Source organism: Aspergillus undulatus, assembly GCF_047715775.1.
Source record: "Aspergillus undulatus strain CBS 261.88 unplaced genomic scaffold BDV17scaffold_1, whole genome shotgun sequence".
Lineage (NCBI taxonomy): Eukaryota > Fungi > Ascomycota > Eurotiomycetes > Eurotiales > Aspergillaceae > Aspergillus > Aspergillus undulatus.
Genome location: NW_027396605.1, coordinates 226,872 through 241,373, shown reverse-complemented (window position 1 = coordinate 241,373; position 14,502 = coordinate 226,872). Strand labels below are relative to the sequence as shown.

The following is a 14,502-nucleotide window of genomic DNA, read 5'->3' as shown; positions in this document are numbered from 1 at the left end:
CCAGCATCATCCACTATCAATCCGTCTCCCGAGCGCACCTTATCGAGCGAAGCCGGCGACTGCGACTTCCCAAGCAATAGAACCGACACAATCGACGCCGCCAAGCATATGTCTGTTGCTTGACAGCCTCTATTTCCTATACGGACGAATCGAAGTGGGGGAAGTGGTATTCTCCACAAAGTAAACATCATGGTTCATGCTCACCACCATGAACACAAAGCCCGCCTTGAGGCGCGCGACCCTGAGCCTGAGGGAGTCACCGTCTATGTTACGGCAGCGCCGACTTTCACGGGAGAGGTAGCTGGATATTCGACTGCCGGCCAGGATGACGAAACAGAGGATACCGCTACAGAGACGAACAATGTCGGCGTTGGTGCGCCTGTTCGGCCAACACGCACAAGCACAGAAGAGGACGAACCAACTGCTACTGCTACACAGACAAAGACAGAGACAGTGGAAGAGGAGGAGGTCCAGACTACGACTACGGATGAGCCGACTCGGACTACGACCCAGGTCGTAGAGCCCACCGAAGAAACGACAACTACTACTCATGCGACTGCGACTGCGACTGACTCTGACTCTGACTCTGACTCTGATACCACGTCAACTACCCACACCACCTTGGCCACACTTACATCGAGTGCCACCGACTCCGATGAAAGCGCTACTTCGACGTTCGTCGCTGATCAAACTACCGCGACGGGTTCTGAGTCTGCTGCTACCGTGGATGCAGGCTCTGGCGGCCTCACTGGCGGCGCAAAAGCAGGTATCGCCGTTGGTGTTATCCTCGCTGTTGGAGCTATTGCGGGCTTGATCTTCTTCTTTGTCTGGAAGAAGAAGAAACAGCAGCAGCAAGGCCAGGGGCTCGAAGACACTGACGCACCGAACGAGAAATCCTATGCAGCTTACAACCCACCGCAACCCCAAGCGCCTGCGCCTGCGCTAGGCCCACAGCCAATGGCTCAAGCCGAACCCCCTCAGCTCAATGTTCGTCCTGTCACTCAATTCGCGCCAGACTTGACCCCAATTCAAGGAGGCATTACGCCCACATCCGCCGTCAGCCCTGGCGTGGCTCTTGGTCCCGCGGCCGCCGTTTCCCGCAACCTTACTGGAAACTCCCCGCCTCAAACCCCTCAGATGCACACTCCCCAATCCAGTGTTGGTGGCCGTGACCCCTTCGGTGATCCAGTTAATCCGTTTGGTAGTCAGGCGGAGGTTGCGTCTGTTGCGTCTGCTGCTTCTGCTGCAGGCCGCCCTTCTACTTCCGGTACTCAAGGAGAAGTCGTGTCTCCGGTTTGTCCTGTGTCTCCAATCTCACCCTCTACTCCTGCTCCTGTCCCTGGTACTTCTGGATCCACTGCTCCTATGGCAATTATCACCCCGACTGCAGCTGAAAATGGATCAACTGCAGCGGCCGCTGTAGCTGTGGCCGCTGTTGGTGCTGCCGCTGCCACTGCCACTGCTGCTCAAGGTGCCGAGAAGGATGAGTCTAGTCGCCCTGGAAGCTCCGACTCGGAAGCTTCATCAATCCCTGCCCCGGCGGCTCCTAACTCTAACATTGTGGACCCAGCTGTAGCTCCCATGGGTGCAGCTTCGCCTTCTGGCCCTGGTCCTGCAATGCCGACCAATGTTCACCGTGTACAACTGGATTTCTCTCCCTCAATGGAGGATGAGTTGGAGCTCCGTGGCGGTCAGCTTGTTAGACTTCTGCATGAGTATGACGATGGTTGGGCCCTGTGCGTCAGGCTCGACCGTTCACAGCAAGGAGTTGTCCCGCGGTCTTGTCTATCGGCTCGTCCAGTGAAGCCTCGAGCAAGGCCCCCACCTGGACCTGGCGGCCCCGGCCCCCGTGGTCCTCCTGGCCCTCCAGTGCACCCAGGAGGTCCAGGCTCTCCCTTGATGGGACCACCCGGCCGCATGCCGCAGTCTCCACGCTTTTATCCCGGAGACGGTGGCAGACCTGCTTCGCCGTCTTCTCGCCCAAGATCTCCTGCGCAAGGTCCCTATGGACCTCCACCGCCGCACGCTCAACCCCAACGTCCAATGTCTCCAGCTCAATTCCCTGCTGTGCCAAGGTCACATTCTCCAGCTGGCCCTCGACAAACACCACGTTCGATGAGCCCCGGACCTTACGGGCCTCCTGGCATGCAGAGGCCAGAGATGCCAGCCGCCAACCAGCGCCAACGTAGCAACAGCACTGGAGCTCCCCTGCAAAATCCTCGAGCGGTTTCCGGACCCGGCTCGAGCCCTCTAGCCGCCCCTACCCCACCACCTCCAGCAAGTGCCCTTCCCGCGCTTCCAACAAACCCAGCACCTGCTCCAGCACCTGTTCCAGCACCGGCCCAAGCACCGGCTCAGGCGGCTCTTGCTTCTGCACCAAGCGCTCCTGCTCCCGCTCCGACCAGCGACAACTAAATTTCTCGACCATGATCAATTATCTACCAGACTACGACCATTGATATCGGGATAGCCTACATTAAGCGTCCGCCGCTATACCCCATATACAATGCGCTTGGAGTCTCAAATCCACTTCACATTTCCACTTCACTTCGTTTCTCAAGCCAATCAAGCACCCCCGTTTTTGACCTTGATGTTCACTACTTACGTCATTTACCTTTATAACATGCTTACATGCTTTCCCTGGTGAACGAACAGCGATGGAACAAGCTCTCTTCCCTCTTCCCCGCCAACGAAAGGATCCTGAGCCTATGTCTACTCAACGGGATATACCTTATCTCTAGAATTTTTCTGTATGAGAATACATTTACATTTGCATGTTCTATCTCTTGCATTATGACTGTTACTAGTACTTCCTTATTCGGTCTATTGTGACTATTGTCATGTGCTATTGTCTAGTGTTGTATACTTTGGCCTCCTGCATTCGCTTATGGATGATTTTCTGATCAATGGCTTTGATCATCTAGGACGATCATAATGGAACGTGGACTATGGGAATTAATTGATGCAATTTGGAATCCCAGCCACGCATAATAGTACTACTCTGTACCCCGTACCTATCGTCAGTCCGTCACAGTCGCCCCCATGTGGTTAGCGTGGAGTCTGGAATCGGACCCTCCCTGCTTAGTCATGGATCCCCGTACTCAGTCGACTCCGGCCCCGTCGTCATCACCGTCCGCTTCCGCTGCTCTGGAGACCACCAACGCCGAAACATCAGCCTCGTCGGCGCACTCTCTCTCTCTCTCTGTCTCGCGCGATTCAATTTCCCCACGCTCGCTAGCTCTACCGGGCCCCTATTATGCGCCTCTTCGGCGGCCGCCTTCCCCGCCGTGTTTTGTGAGAAGCAATGGAACTCTCCCGACAGGAGTATCCAGCCTTGCTGGTATGCCCAACCCAATTCACTAGCCCTCCGGCTGCATCCGCTTCGACCATTCCACCTACGAAATATTTGGGTATCTTATTGTATAACAACGTTCTAACTTTCTTCCTAGGCCTCTTTACAACCAAACCAGGCCGCGTCTGTATTATCTGATCGTATCCGCGTCATAAACAAGGTCAATGCGGATATCGCAGATTGGCTGCAGGTAAGCCTCGACATTTGTGCGCCACCAATTGGAATCGCAACGGTTTAACCATTATATACTCTACTCTAGGAACGCCGCCGAGTCGAAGAAGCTTATGTCCAAGGGCTCCGGAAACTCGCCCACCGGCCCCAATTAGACAACGCAGTTGCCTTAGGGTATGGCTGAGTACACCCGCTTGCCCCTCCTTTCTACCCTGCAAGGTTATGCGATGCCATGCTCGAGGCGCATTGGGGCTGACGGTGGCTGTCAACTTGAATTATAGGATCTTCCAAATACCGTGGCAGCGCATTGTGAACTCGGTCGAGACGGTGGCTACCTCGCATGAGACTTTCGCACAGAAGATCGACGAGGATGTTGAAAGGCCATTGAGGGATTACAGTACCAAAAACAAAGAACTAGCTTCGCTGCCCGGAGTTCAAAACGACCTCACGGCTCTTGCAAAAAACTTGGAGAAATCGCAGAAGACAGTGGAAAAGGCTAAAGAGAAGGGCCCCAAGGGTGCGGATAAGTTATCTACTGCCGTGACCGCCGCTCACGAGGTCAGCCAACAATGGGAGTCGCGGGCGCCATTTGTTTTCGAGCAGCTCCAGGCCGCGGATGAAGGCCGACTCAACCACCTTCGAGATGTCCTGACGCAACTAGAAACCCACGAGTCCGATCAGATTGAGCGCTGTCGGCAAGCGGCAGAAAGCTGTCTGAACGTTCTTCTGAACGTGGAAACGGCGGATGAGATTAAGACATTCGCAGCGAAGGTCAACGGGGGACGGCCAGTTGCGCCACTGCGACGACCAACGTCATCTACTCCGGCCGCGAACCCAGCTCCGGGCCCGGCTCCGGCTCCAGCTGCAGCGGTATCCCCGCCCCCAGAACCACCCCTTCCACCGCCGCCGCGCATTACAGATGATGCTGCTAGCCATCGCTCTGCAAGCTCAGGTCGCGCCAGACAGCCACCTCCAGGTAAGCCCCCATTTGGGAATTCGATAGCTTAGATGCAAGATGGACTAATCTTATCTCGACTGGTAGTCCCTGAACCCCGACACGGTACCCCCTTCGGTGGCCTGAGGAGGCTAGGTACAGTCATGAACAGGAGGAAGAGCATCGTTATGCCTTCTGGAGGTCCATCCGAGAAGAAGTTCCGCAGTCCATTCTCTTTCAAGAGAGGTGACAGCCAGGAGATCCCAGAGGATCCTCGACCTGAACGGCCGGACACCGCTGTAACCTCGCAAGGTAGCTATAGCGAAGCTACTCGCCTCCCAAGTGAATCCCACGATCAGGAGGACCGAGAGCGTTTCTCGCCTAGTCCACCGCCTCAAACGGCTCCTGATGCTGCGAATGGGTTTGCAACTCAGGAGGACTCTGTGGCAGCTCTTGCAGGCACAAGTGCAAATAAGGTGAGTTCTTCCGGGCCTGTTCTCAGGATTCAGAAATCTAACACCCCAATTTAGCCTCCTCGAGTGGACTCGGAAGGCTTTTCTGAACGACCGCAGACTATTGATGAGATCACGTTGGCGCAGCGAGAGGCGTCGGGGTAAGTTCATCTGAAAGATGTCGCATCGAGGCAGGTGCTGATGATTAATCTGTAGTCTCGAGGATTCCGGCTTGAACCTGACGATTAGAGATCAACCAATCCCTGAAGACGAGACTCAAGCTAAGCAGGCAATGAATGATATGGCTAGTCAGCTAAGACTTGTATGTGCACATATGACCTCAATTCACTGTATAACAATTAACGCATTGTGTAGCAGGCGCAACAAAGCGGGATCAGGCGAAACGCGGGCACCATTCGTGGACGACGCGATGTTCGTAATACTGTCTTCATTCCCAACACGCCGCCGCAGGTCCATGCTGTTCCAAGTCTAGGGACGACACAGGACGTTTCTGAGCCGACCTCCCCAGCCTCGCCAGGGAGGCATGCAGCTTCGCTCAACCACGCTACTACCGACGAACATGCGATGTCGGACACGACTTCAATACGCTCGTCGCACACGTTGCACAGCATTTCCGGTCCTGTTGCGCACCCCGATCTCCACGACACCGGGTTGAATGCTTCCATCATAGAAACAGTCAACGCCTGGTTCTCAGAAGGTGCCGTCACGAAATCTTTCGTTGTCGGGGAGCTCGCGCTGGCGTACAATTCGTCCGAAATCTCATCGGACAAGCTCCGAGTCCGCCTGAACAACTTCCCCGTCCTGGAGAAGGTGGCCGCGAACCCGAACTTTATCCAAGAGGTAAAGGACCAAGACCAGTCAGACGACAAGCGAGGCGAGTACGATGTTGTGCTTGCCAGTATCGCGCGTCCTACACCAACTGTGGGATTCAAATACCAAGTCCACATCAACCCAGAGGATACGTCGGCCTTCTGCCCAGTGATCTTCAAGCCAGCATGGAACCTCGAAGAGTTCCAAGCTAGCGTGATCATCTTCTACTCCCTAAACCCATCATTCGCATCCTCCGTATCGAACAACTCAATCACACTGACGAACCTAGTCCTTACCGTCAACCTCGACACATCCCCCCAGGAAGACCGAGAAGTCGCCCACGCCACCAACGCCGTCATGTACCCCAACAACGGCGCAGCCTTCCGCCGCAAGCAATCAGCAGTAACCTGGAAAATCCCCGAATTCGAAGTCACCGGCGGCTCGGAAGGGAAACTGCTCGTTCGCTTCTCAACGGCGAACAGCTGGCCGCGCAAGGGCAAGGTCGAGGCCAAGTTCGAGGTTCGCACACCTGATGCCGGGTCGCGCCTCGGTATCAGCGCTGCTTCGAGGCCTGGAGGGCCTGATCCCTTTGCGGACGAGGACATCACCCCGGTTCAGTGGGGTGATGTCCCAATGACGCGCAAGCTTGCTGTTGGGAAGTACGTCTCTTCCTGATTGATCACCTCATGATATCCATGCCGAGTCTTACTTCACATCGTGGGCTTCCGTTCCCTTCTGATTCGGCCCTAAATGACACCGATCCGCAACTGGAATAAAGGCAGGACCAGCGGCATACGAACGGATGCATTGCGGGTTCAAAGTTGTTCGCAGTACATATATAAATAACCAACCCAACCCACACCAGATTTCCGTACGAACACAGTATCTATCTAGTTCTATACCGCGCTTCACTCTCGTTTTTTTCAATGTATCTCATTTTTCCCTATCATTTTGTATATTGTCTATCGTCTGTTCGTCTATTCCCAATCCAGTCAGTACTTTTTTCTCCATGTTCAATCTATTTATCTACCTTTCATAGCATCCATCCATCCTCATCTCGCTTCTTTCTCTGTCTATTATTGCTTTCTTTTTCTTTCCCTTTTTGGTTTATGTTTATGATGTCTTCGTTTTCCGACGGAAAGCATTTTACATTGTAGGTACATCACACTGAAAATAAAGGTCTGTAAATACCAGAATCCAGAGTCTGTCGTGGTGCTTTTCCCTTCCGAGCATCGTTATTATTTTTAGTCTTGGTCTTAGTTGTGCGCCGAGTACGTACTACGTAGGTGAGAATCAAACTACAAACCTACAAACTGAGGATGTGACAATTATCTATATCCGTTCATTAACCGGACGCCGCTGGCTTGGTTTAGATAAGATGTTAACTTCGTAGCCCTGTGGATAGTCATACAGAAAACGTACCAGCTATAATAGTACTCAATATTCGACACCGCAATTAGTGGATTGGAGTAGGAAAGGCTCTATGTGCCGGGATATCATTTCAAGGAGCAAGCGGAACAAGCTGGAGGCCGCGAGTGCTGACAGTGATCTGAATGCAGGTGAAGCAGGTAGGTAGTATCATACATACATATCGACAAAGATGAAAAGTATGCAATATCCACACATATATAAACATAAGTCAGAAGGCACAAAATAGCATTAAAAAAAGAAAGGAAAGAATTAAGAATGACAGGCTACATCCTCGCCGCCCTCGTCGTCTTATCATAGAAATCGAGCGTCATAGCCGCCAAAAAGCAAGGAATGTCCTTGCGCTCCTCAACCCAGAACTTAATGAGGTGCTTGATCTCCATCGCAAACAAACTATTCGGGCCTCCAGAGATCTTCATCGTGCCGTTCTCCCCGTCGAAGATAATCGAGTTTTCCTCGCCGTTGCCCATACTCCCGGGTCCGCGACTATCCGACGGCGCATCGCCGTCGCCGTGGCGGTAGGCCGAGGAGAGGTGGAACATGGACGTTACGCGGACGCGGCCGTTGGGGAGAAAGTCGAGTTTGAAGCCGAGGAGGGAAGCGACGGCCTCGCGGAACTCGGAGGATTTGGCGGTCCAGATTTCCTTGAGGCGGCGCATGCGCTTTTCTTTGTCTGCGACGGAGCGCTCCATGGCTTGGACTTCGAGCTTCATGGCTTCGAGGGTGGTGAGGGGGACGGTTTTGACGGCTTGGTGCTGGCCTCCGAGTTGGGCGAGGAGGTCGCGGTTTTCGGCTTTGAGGGTGGTGATGGTGGAGAGTTTGATCTTTTCGAATTCGCTGGTGGGGTTGTCGCGGAGTTCGAGGACGCGGGTTCGGGATTTTGCTTTGAGGGATTTGAGCTGGGATTTGGTGGCTTCGAATTCTTTGCGGAGGAGGGCCATGCTTTGCTCGGATTTGGTGAAGGATTCTTGGAGTTTTCGGTTCTTTCGTGATAGCACGGAAAGGCGCTCGGTTTCTGCGTCGCTCTCTGCCGGGGATAATGGCCGCTTGACTCCTCGAGGCGATGTATCGTCTTGTTGCTGCGAGGTCTCATGCTTGGATAGTTCCTCGTGGGCCTTTGCTAGTTCTTGCCGATACTCATCGATCATCTTTTCGAGATTGGCGATTTGCTCGGCTTTCTGAGCATCAAATTGGCCCTGCTCTGCGTTCATGGTCTCTTCCTCGGCGTCGAAAGTCTTCAGCTGCGCGCGCAGATATTCCACTTCTTTCTGTGCAAGCGCTCGCTGTCGCTCAAGTCGAGCTTTGGCACGACTCTCCGCCATGGCTCCTCCCGCCGCCGCTCCGGCAGTGCGAAGCTTCTCTATCTCTTGTTTCAGGCTGAATCGCTCTCTCTCTAGACTCTTGATCAACTCGTCCTTCTCTAGGAACTGCGCTTCGACACTTCCGAGCTTGTCAATGGCACTGGCCTTCTCGATCTGCTCTCTTAGCAGAGCCTTCACAATAGCTTCAGGTGAATCATATTCCGGAGCCTGATCGTTGTCCTGCAACAGACTAGTCCATGATCGTCGCTCATCTTCCAGGACTTGCTTCTGGATCTGAACGGTCTCTAGCTCAGCCTCGACCCCCTTCATAAGCTGGAGCTGGTTCTCCAGCGACTTCTTTTGCTCTTCAACGACTTCGACATTCTTCTGTACCTTGCGCAATTGCCGCAACTCCGCGCTCTGCTCTCTATTCGTAGCTTCCAGGTTCCTGATATGGGTGACTTGATCGGAAAGCTCTCTTTTGAGAACAACCAGTGTTTCCGCATCGCTTCCGTCGGCTTTAAGCCGAATATTCTCCGCTTCAAGATCAGCGATATCTGACTCCCGCTCACGTAGTCTATCTTGCGTCGCCTGCGCCTCGCTTCTAGCATTCTCTAGATTCCGATGTAGTTCCTCGAGTGTGTTCTGGAGCGATGATCGAATCGTTTCCAGCTCGTTTATCTGATATTTCGACTGTCTTCCCTGGTCGAGTGACTGTTGTTCGTTGTCCGCCATTTCTTCTTTCAGCGCCTGGTTCTGATCTTGGAGACTGCGGACTTTTCGCTCGAGTTCGACCTTCGCATTTAGCCCCTCTTCTTGTGCTTCTCTCAACTCCTTGGCGAGGGCTTCCATTTTATGGTTAGCGCGATTGCTAGATGATTCGGCGGCCTGGGGAACATGTTAGAATCAAGTTAGGCAGCAGCAGATTATTGTGTTGGCTCACTTGCGCTTTCCGGAAGTCTGCATCCGCTCTCGATTGAAGCTCTCGAATCTCCTTCTCGTGGCGTAGAGCCATCAACTCGCGCTCCTGCTTCGAGTTCTTTAGCTCATACTTCAAGGTATTGACCTGCACTCGGAGCTCATCCTTTTCCGGGTCTGTATAATATCAATGAATGAAACTTGCGCCGCTCGTCAGACCGTGTCAACGTACCAGGTTTCGGAGGGCCAGAGGAACGGAAGGATTGTCGCAAAACGCTCGGGGCCGGTGGAATGACCAAGGGGGAAGCATCTCTGATTGGAGACCCCATCGAGGGGATCGGGCTCCTGCTTGAGTCCATCTGAAGGAAGTCAGCGTCATATCCATCAATTTCCGGTCTCCGTCGCGCGGGTTATCGCAAACCATAACATACCACTGCCGCTTGAGAGTCAACGAATTGCGCAGCAACTCGGTTACTCTACGAATCATATACCACGTGCGCGTGACATCGAGAGCCAGAAGTATCTTCAAAGACCGTAAGAGCCCCAGAACATAGAAATCGAGGCGACAAACAAAAAGGACAGTGGATGAATGACCGTCCAACTTCATTGTTTGGGACAAAGGCCGGGTTTAGTATCTGCTGAGTCATCACAGTACCGCCCGCGGCCGAAGAGCTTGCATTGGATTCCCAGATCGGACTAGTGCCAAAATTTTGAAATAATTTCGAATTTTGACTATTCATGGTTCCTCTCCTCCAACGACCACGTCCATTTGCGCCGACCCCAGTTCCTCTCACCAAATCTACGACTCGGATATTTGAGCGCCGAAACTAGCGAAAATGGCCAAGGACAGATCTGAGAAGAAGGACAAGCACGAGAAGAAGGAGAAGCGATCAGAAAAGGACGGTGTTTCCAAGAGCAAGAAGGACAAGAAGGATAGGAAGGACAAGACCGCCCTTGCCGATGCAGTATTAAAAGGAATTGAGTCGGGAGTCGCCTCTGCTCCTGTCAACGGCGTTGTCGCAACTGAGGATATCCAAGCCCGCCCCATCGGTGCTCTCGTACCTTTCGCCAAACCACTGCTGGAGGACAAGCAGGCCAAGAAGGCCTTGAAGAGTGTGAAGAAGGGTAAGCTATATCTAAAATGCAGTGCCGAGTGGCTTCCTAAACTGTATCGGATATTACATCCGACGACACCACGCAACATGGCTGAATGGAATGTGCTAACTTGCCTTTGCAGCTGCTGTCAACAAGTGCCTCAAGCGTGGTGTGAAGGAAGTTGTCAAGGCCCTCCGAAAGTCTCCCACTCCCGCCCCTAACGAGAAACTCTCTATCCCTCACGGCGTCGTCATCCTCGCTGCCGATATCTCGCCGATGGACGTCATTTCCCACATCCCCGTTCTCTGCGAGGACCACGGAATCCCCTACATCTTTGTCACATCCCGCGCCGAGCTCGGAAACGCTGCTGCCACGAAGCGTCCCACAAGTGTCACAATGGTTGTTCCCAAGTCCGCGGCCAAGGGCAAGAAGAAGGATGCCGATGAGGACGATGAGGACTTCAGCAAGGTGTATGAGGAGCTGGCCAAGCTCGCTCAGAAGGAGCTCACGCAGGTGAACCTGTAAAGTTTCAGCTGGACGCCTGACTCGAAAGCACCTTTCTCTCATTTTTTTCTCTGATATTCTTAATTCACGGCTTATTCTTGCGTCTTGCCATTTTCCACGACTGTACCTTTCCGCTTTGTTTAACAAGACAGCGCATGTCTTTGGGGTCTGGCCTTCGGACGTGTTCATCTGGGTTGATCAGTTATGATTTTTGTTGCAAAATCCGGCGTTCTCAATTGGTGTATGAAAAGGCAGGAAGTATCAAAATAACACGGCATGATGCTGATTGAATCTTACATCCTTAATGTGTAGGCTGTCCGGTCAGGTCGTTGTGATGTTATTTGAGCTTGGAAGCGCTATCCGGGTTATATCTCGGAAGGTCTAAGCAACTGTGAATAGAATGAAAAGGATCGAGTCCGGCAAGGAGTACCTGGAACCTTGGAAGAAACGCTGCCCTGCCTGGACATTCTGTCGCTCCTGTCGTTCGAAGCGCAATCGACGCTATCAGGCAGGAAGGAGCGGTCTACCATCGCAGCTGCCTAACGTTGAACTTGTATCACGATACGGGGAAAGAGCGATCATCGTCCTCCAATCTGGCAGGTGCGATGGACCGCCCGGTCGCCCCTTCTGCATGTGCAGGAGTCTTGGTTGCGCCTTCCCTCATTTAGCCTACCCTCAGCGTCATCACAAGGCAGGTACGATCAGGTGGCAGGCGTTCACCACGACTATAACTCTACAATAACCAGCGCAAGACATCAGAGTATACTATAACCAATCCAATCCAGTTGTTTTGATTCATATCATATCATTCCAATTCATCTAATATACATGTCATAGTTCGTCAAGAACAAGAATAGAAACATCAAATTAAGCACGCTGGTCGGCGTTCAAAGGCGTGTACCAAGTTTGGTCACCGGTGCCCTTCTGCGCCGGCGCAGCAGCAGCAGCAACAGTCTCGGCCTCCCGACGCTGGAACTTCTGCTCAGCCAAGCGGCCGGGGTCTTGCTCGGAGCCAATGTCGGAGTTGAAGCTAGCGTTGTACTTCGGGTCATTGGGGAATCTCTCACTGCCCTGGCCAGCAGCGGCAGCAGAGGAGTAGTTCTGCTCTCGTTGCGCAGCAGTCGCGCTGCGGGTCTGTCGTTGGCTTCCGCTGGCGGGAGCGGCGTTCCTCTGAGTTTGGCTCTGGGGTTGCTCGAGCTTCTCAGAAGCAGGGTACTCCTTGTTCAGGCCGAGGTCTTTCTTTGCGGCTGTGGGACCGCCAACATAGCCGGTCTCTGGCACGTGGGCGCCGGGGTAGTCTCCCTGGCCGCCGAGAGCTTCGGGGTACTTGGATTGGCCGTGGGGGTTACCCCGCTCGCGGGCGTTGTCGGCTGAGGGGAGTTTTGAGGCTGCGGAGGTGTCGGTTGTGTTTGTGGTTGTGTTTTGGCTGGTGGCGCCTATGGGTTGGGCGCCGCGGTTCTCAGCAAAGGAGCCGCCGCTGTTGACGGACTCGGCGGCGAGAGAGTCCTTGACGACGGGGCCGGAGGGCTCTTCAATACGCTGGTTGGATTGAGGGTCGGTGGTGACCTTGACGCCGCGAGCGGGTTGGCCGATGGGAGTTCCTTGGAGATCCATTATGATGTGTACGTGTAAGGTTGTTCGTTAGATGTGGAAAAGAGAAAAGACAGTTCAGAGAATTAATAGATGACTTGAGTTGTGTTTAGATTAATAGATTAGCAAAGTCCAGGCGTACCATAGTCGAGCTATTATAGCATTGCTCGCTCGATCACTTCACCCTTGTGATGTCATTCTGACGGGCTAGTTAGGGTTACTCATGGGTCAGCGAACGACAGGTACGTCAATGAGAGACCCTGGTAGAGCCTTCGAGACGCCCCAGATGTAGTTACTGTGACGCAGTCTGGCCCGGACGATTGCCCAGGAAGCCTGTGGGTATCCATTGGTGGTGAATGGCGCGCTCTGATGCCTTTTGATGCAATACTGGGGCTTGATGGACATACTTGACGTCACATCCCAACCACCAGCACACGAACCCAGCTGTTCAAGGGACTTTTCGAGAGTTGAGGGGGTTGAGGGGTCTGTGATCTACTGAAGGGACGTAGTCTAACGTATACTGGAACTTTATTGCGAGGTTTCGTGGATTTTTTGTAGCTGTTGAAAATCGTAGTTGTAGACATGGCTTATTTGCAGCCGGCACTTGAACCAATGTTCTGAGCTTAACCGTGCAAGACTATCGAAAGAAATCAAAGATTCTGAGTGAACTAGTCAGAGAGCTTGGTCTTGGGTACAAACTCTACGGGGTACGAGGTAACTTCAAGAATGGGATTCGTGGTTCGTATCGTGTCACTGCAACTACTGCTGAGCACCACTTCAATTCTTTGAATCAGCCTTACAGGGTTTCATGTAACATAAAACATCTACTTGACTAACGTCTACTTGAGTACTATGACTGTGTCTACTCTCTTACTAAATATGAACTACCAAATAGTTTACGAATGATACAGTATAAACAGAATGTACTTTGAAATCATGGCTTCAAACTGGTCGTATCACATGGCTATAATACATGCATCAAATGTAGAATGAATTACCGAGCAAGAGCGTCCTTGGGCAGATCCCCGCGGCCAACGTTGCCCGTTGGCTGTGTGTTTCGCTTTGTCTCTGATCCATCTTCACGGACGCTGCTCGATGCTGTGGCAGGACCCCGCAGGGCAGAGTCGTTGTCGCCGGAGATAGGGGCCTCGACACCGCCGGAGCCGACGTTGACGGTTCGCTGGTCGGCAGTGTTCCAGTCGCTGGCAACGGGAGGCTGGTCGGGTAGAGGAAGATTGGACTTGGTATTCTCGATCTGAGCCTTCTTGTCTGTGTTCTGGTCGATGACGGACTGCAATTACAATTAGCTGCGTTCGTGACTGTCAGTACTGGGAGTCCAGTCATACCTTCATAGCAGAGACGTTGGAGTCCTTAAGAGTGTTTCCCCCGCCAGCATGGGAAGCATGGGACTCAGGCTTGCGGATGTCCTGAGTGGTGGTGTGGAAGGTGCTGTCAGACATGTTGGAGGTGTCGTAAAGAGTGTTTCGTTGAAGAGGTTGATTGAAGAGGTGTGGTAAGACAAGTAGATGGTTTGAGTATTCGCGAGAGAGAGTATATTTCGTTAATGATTCTGGAGAGCAAATGTGAAGTCGTTGACTCGAACTTATATGGTGAGGAGTGGTCTGGCATCCAATGATGTTCATCACAATGACGTTATGACAGGCCTGGGAACCATGTCGCAGACAAGGCGGTAGTGGACCCTCAGCACCCAACAACGTTATCATTCGAAGAAAGAAGAATCTTCTCTATCAGATTTCCCTTGGACACAAGCAACTGCAACCAGGCGATCTCCAGGGCCACGTCTCAATGTAGCCGTAGCGGTACGTCATATGGAATCCTCCGCTCCGTAGCTGAGCTTGGAGAGACAGGAGTCCTGCCCTTTCTATTACCATTTCGACATCGTGACTCGATCAAGTCGCGTGCGTG

General features: G+C 52.9%; 6 protein-coding genes across 6 annotated transcripts; 3 read left to right on the top strand and 3 right to left on the bottom strand.

The window, feature by feature from the left end:
• The first annotated feature begins 40 nt into the window (after positions 1–40).
• On the top strand, positions 41–2,523 carry BDV17DRAFT_2074 (SH3 domain protein). The gene has a single exon (XM_073755361.1). The coding sequence runs from the start codon at positions 190–192 to the stop codon at positions 2,413–2,415; it is 2,226 nt and encodes a 741-aa protein (XP_073620992.1). The 5' UTR covers positions 41–189; the 3' UTR covers positions 2,416–2,523.
• Positions 2,524–3,078: 555 nt separating this feature from the next.
• Positions 3,079–6,978, top strand: BDV17DRAFT_248503 (uncharacterized protein). Its single transcript, XM_073756106.1, has 8 exons — positions 3,079–3,340; positions 3,450–3,542; positions 3,612–3,697; positions 3,805–4,499; positions 4,566–4,933; positions 4,988–5,070; positions 5,126–5,231; positions 5,285–6,978. Exons 1-8 carry the CDS (start codon positions 3,305–3,307, stop codon positions 6,413–6,415), a joined length of 2,598 nt encoding a protein of 865 aa, XP_073620991.1. The 5' UTR covers positions 3,079–3,304; the 3' UTR covers positions 6,416–6,978.
• A 231-nt stretch (positions 6,979–7,209) lies between these two features.
• On the bottom strand, positions 7,210–9,975 carry BDV17DRAFT_248501 (coiled-coil domain-containing protein MAD1). The gene is made up of 4 exons (XM_073756105.1): positions 9,819–9,975; positions 9,620–9,746; positions 9,413–9,564; positions 7,210–9,357 (listed from the first exon to the last, which is right to left on the bottom strand). The coding sequence occupies exons 2-4, from the start codon at positions 9,744–9,746 to the stop codon at positions 7,435–7,437; spliced, it is 2,202 nt and encodes a 733-aa protein (XP_073620990.1). The 5' UTR covers positions 9,819–9,975; the 3' UTR covers positions 7,210–7,434.
• A 139-nt stretch (positions 9,976–10,114) lies between these two features.
• On the top strand, positions 10,115–11,743 carry BDV17DRAFT_248500 (50S ribosomal protein L30e-like protein). The gene is made up of 2 exons (XM_073756104.1): positions 10,115–10,512; positions 10,625–11,743. The coding sequence occupies exons 1-2, from the start codon at positions 10,224–10,226 to the stop codon at positions 11,005–11,007; spliced, it is 672 nt and encodes a 223-aa protein (XP_073620989.1). The 5' UTR covers positions 10,115–10,223; the 3' UTR covers positions 11,008–11,743.
• A 31-nt stretch (positions 11,744–11,774) lies between these two features.
• On the bottom strand, positions 11,775–12,660 carry BDV17DRAFT_248497 (uncharacterized protein). The gene has a single exon (XM_073756103.1). It carries the CDS (start codon positions 12,598–12,600, stop codon positions 11,854–11,856), a length of 747 nt encoding a protein of 248 aa, XP_073620988.1. The 5' UTR covers positions 12,601–12,660; the 3' UTR covers positions 11,775–11,853.
• Positions 12,661–13,570: 910 nt separating this feature from the next.
• Positions 13,571–14,036, bottom strand: BDV17DRAFT_285893 (uncharacterized protein; the record flags this gene model as incomplete). Its single annotated transcript, XM_073760787.1, has 2 exons — positions 13,571–13,867; positions 13,923–14,036. The coding sequence occupies 2 exons, from the start codon at positions 14,034–14,036 to the stop codon at positions 13,571–13,573; spliced, it is 411 nt and encodes a 136-aa protein (XP_073620987.1).
• Between the last annotated feature and the right edge of the window lie 466 nt (positions 14,037–14,502).

What these genes read in the sequence shown, in the direction of transcription:
- BDV17DRAFT_248501 (XM_073756105.1), bottom strand. Translation starts at nt 9,746, where the DNA reads ATGGACTCAAGCAGGAGCCCGATCCCCTCGATGGGGTCTCCAATCAGA. An exon ending in CTCTGGCCCTCCGAAACCTG is followed by an intron (nt 9,565 to 9,619) that starts GTACGTTGACAC and finishes GATATTATACAG; the next exon opens with ACCCGGAAAAGGATGAGCTC. An exon ending in CAGACTTCCGGAAAGCGCAA is followed by an intron (nt 9,358 to 9,412) that starts GTGAGCCAACAC and finishes CATGTTCCCCAG; the next exon opens with GCCGCCGAATCATCTAGCAA.
- BDV17DRAFT_248497 (XM_073756103.1), bottom strand. Translation starts at nt 12,600, where the DNA reads ATGGATCTCCAAGGAACTCCCATCGGCCAACCCGCTCGCGGCGTCAAG.
- BDV17DRAFT_248503 (XM_073756106.1), top strand. Translation starts at nt 3,305, where the DNA reads ATGGAACTCTCCCGACAGGAGTATCCAGCCTTGCTG. An exon ending in ATATCGCAGATTGGCTGCAG is followed by an intron (nt 3,543 to 3,611) that starts GTAAGCCTCGAC and finishes ACTCTACTCTAG; the next exon opens with GAACGCCGCCGAGTCGAAGA. An exon ending in TGGCTAGTCAGCTAAGACTT is followed by an intron (nt 5,232 to 5,284) that starts GTATGTGCACAT and finishes CGCATTGTGTAG; the next exon opens with CAGGCGCAACAAAGCGGGAT.
- BDV17DRAFT_248500 (XM_073756104.1), top strand. Translation starts at nt 10,224, where the DNA reads ATGGCCAAGGACAGATCTGAGAAGAAGGACAAGCACGAGAAGAAGGAG. An exon ending in CTTGAAGAGTGTGAAGAAGG is followed by an intron (nt 10,513 to 10,624) that starts GTAAGCTATATC and finishes TTGCCTTTGCAG; the next exon opens with CTGCTGTCAACAAGTGCCTC.
- BDV17DRAFT_2074 (XM_073755361.1), top strand. Translation starts at nt 190, where the DNA reads ATGGTTCATGCTCACCACCATGAACACAAAGCCCGCCTTGAGGCGCGC.